The sequence below is a fragment of the Chrysemys picta genome, chromosome 1 (genome assembly GCF_011386835.1).
Source record: "Chrysemys picta bellii isolate R12L10 chromosome 1, ASM1138683v2, whole genome shotgun sequence".
Taxonomy (NCBI): domain Eukaryota; kingdom Metazoa; phylum Chordata; order Testudines; family Emydidae; genus Chrysemys; species Chrysemys picta.
The window spans coordinates 243,166,861-243,169,624 of NC_088791.1; the positions used below are offsets into that span (position 1 = coordinate 243,166,861).

The following is a 2,764-nucleotide window of genomic DNA, read 5'->3' on the forward strand; positions in this document are numbered from 1 at the left end:
TATTAGCAACTACACATGAAACTGGGGGGTGAAACTTGGACGGGGGCTTGTGTGAGGCGGGAAGGAAAGGACTTGTCAAATTTTGGGGAATGAGAGCCTTCTACTACTAGAGCAGTCTGCAGGGGTGGAGTGAGAGTTTGCATGGACTCTGCCGCCCCTCCTTCTTTGGATTTTGGGTGAGGGGGGTATGGGACTTGGTGGCGGGGGAGGGCGGTTACAGATAGACTGCAGCGGGGCTCTGTCCTCCTGCCTCCGTTCCTGCAGAACATCCACAAGGCGCCGGAGCGTGTCCGTTTGCTCCCTCATTAGTCCAAGCAGCGTTTGAGTCGCCTGCTGGTCTTCCTGCCACCACCTCTCCTCCCGTTCCATGTGTGATCGGTGCATTTGGGACAAGTTCTCCCTCCACTGGGTCTGCTGTGCTGCCTGGGCTCGGGAGCAGCCCATAAGTTCCAAGAACATGTCCTCCCGTGTCCTCTTCTTCCTACGCCTAATCTGCGCTAGCCTCTGGGAGTGTGATGCCAGGCTAGGTTGTGAGACAGTCGCAGATGTGGCTGTGGGAATGGGAAAAAGGGAGTGAATTCCTCAGAAAGATAAATGTAGTTGTGAACAAAGAACATAGTCTTTCTCTGTGAACAAGACCATGCACAGCACCTATCACATGCGCACTCAGGACAAGGTCGAATTCTCGGCCTTCGCATTCGGTGCCTGGGGTCTTGCACTGCAGATCTGAGAAGCGGGGCAGGACACTGGAATTTGTGTAGCAGACAGACATGGTAAGCCGTAGACTTGTGGCAGCTTAAAACTTTAATAGTAGCACTGGCCTCCTTTCACATTGAAAGCAATGCCAGTCCCTGCTGCCAGCAATCCGGCAAGCAGGAACTCTGCCCCTGTCCCACCCCCTTGCGGCTGTCCCAGGGAAAGATCCCTGTATGCTGCCCCTCTCCCGCCTCCACCGCGTGGCTGCAAACCGGCGGTTACAGTTCTGTAAAGGAACGGGCAAGCAGTCCCAATACTAACATTCCCCTACCTAATTCAAAGCAGGTCACCATGAGTGACATCACCCTGATGAGGATCTCAGACACTGAGAAAGAAAGAATGCTTCGGGAAAGCCTCCAAAGACCAGGGCCGTATGCCACCACGCTCTGCAGGGCAATGATCCCGGAGTACTTGATTGTCTCCTGGCGCGGAAATGTTTCATACCACGGAGGACCCAATAAGGCCGCTCTCCCCAGGAACCTGATGCAAAGGCTTTCCAATTACCTCCAGGAGAGCTTCCTCGAGATGTCCCAGGAGGATTTCTGCTCTATCCCCGGACATATAGACCGCATTTTACTGTAGCTGCACTGGCAGGGACTAAACAGTAGAGCGGCTTGGGCAGAACAATCATGCTAAACCGGACATTGTTAGATTTTTTTTCAATAGTTGCACTGCCCAGGACTGAAACGTTAAGCGCCTAAGGCAAACTAATCATGAGAAACCCATTGTTGTTATTCTTAATATTCCTGTTCTGTTAAAAATAAATGTTTAGATGTTTAAAACACTTACTGGCTGATCCTTCCCCAGATTCTGTGTCCGGCTTAACGGCTGGGGACGGTTGGTAGGGTATCTCTGTAAGGGTGATGAAGAGATCCTGGCTGTCGGGGAAATCAGCGTTGTAAGCGCTGTCGACTGCCTCGTCCTCCTCATCTCCTTCCTCATCTTCCCCGTCCGCTAACATGTCCGAGGAACCGGCCGTGGACAATATCCCATCCTCAGAGTCCACGGTCAGTGGTGGGGTAGTGGTGGCGGCCGCACCTAGGATGGAATGCAGTGCCTCGTAGAAACGGGATGTCTGGGGATGGGATCCGGAGCGTCCGTTTGCCTCTTTGGTCTTCTGGTAGCCTTGTCTCAGCTCCTTGATTTTCACGCGGCACTGCGTTGCATCCCGGCTGTATCCTCTCTCTGCTATGGCTTTAGAGATCTTCTCGTAGATCTTTGCATTCCGTCTTTTGGATCGCAGCTCGGAAAGCACGGACTCATCGCCCCACACAGCGATCAGATCCAAGACTTCCCGATCAGTCCATCCTGGGGTCCTCTTTCTATTCTGAGATTGCATGGCCATCTCTGCTGGAGAGCTCTGCATCGTTGCCAGTGCTGCTGAGCTCGCCACGATGTCCAAACAGGAAATGAGATTCAAACTGGCCAGACAGGAAAAGGAATTCAAATTTTCCCGGGGCTTTTCCTGTGTGGCTGGTCAGAGCATCCGAGCTCGGACTGCTGTCCAGAGCGTCAACAGAGTGGTGCACTGTGGGATAGCTCCCGGAGCTATTAGCGTCGATTTCCATCCACACCTAGCCTAATTCGACATGGCCATGTCGAATTTAGCACTACTCCCCTCGTCGGGGAGGAGTACAGAAGTCGAATTTAAGAGACCTCTATGTCGAACTAAATAGCTTCGCGGTGTGGACGGGTGCAGGGTTAATTCGATGTAACGGCGCTAACTTCGACATAAACGCCTAGTGTAGACCAGGCCTTAGAAACATCTAAGAGCACAACTACCAGCTTGGGGCCCACATAAAACAGGAAGGAGCAGGTTCCACACTTGTGCCCAATAGCCAGTGCTTAGGATACTCCCTTTGCACGTGGGAGACCCACGTTCAAATCCACCTGATGGGAAGCAGAGATTTAAAGCGTGGTCTGCTCACCGCCCTGGTGAGGGGGCGGTAACCACTTAGCTATCAGGTATTGTAATATGAGACTCTGCTGTTGAAACTGTTCTACTGTG

The 2,764-nt window shown here is 52.6% G+C and overlaps 1 protein-coding gene across 1 annotated transcript; it reads right to left on the reverse strand.

The window, feature by feature from the left end:
* On the reverse strand, nt 1-2,510 carry LOC135980795 (uncharacterized). The gene is made up of 2 exons (XM_065580981.1): nt 1,546-2,510; nt 1-551 (listed from the first exon to the last, which is right to left on the reverse strand). The coding sequence occupies exons 1-2, from the start codon at nt 2,120-2,122 to the stop codon at nt 76-78; spliced, it is 1,053 nt and encodes a 350-aa protein (XP_065437053.1). The 5' UTR covers nt 2,123-2,510; the 3' UTR covers nt 1-75.
* Nucleotides 2,511-2,764: the final 254 nt, after the last annotated feature.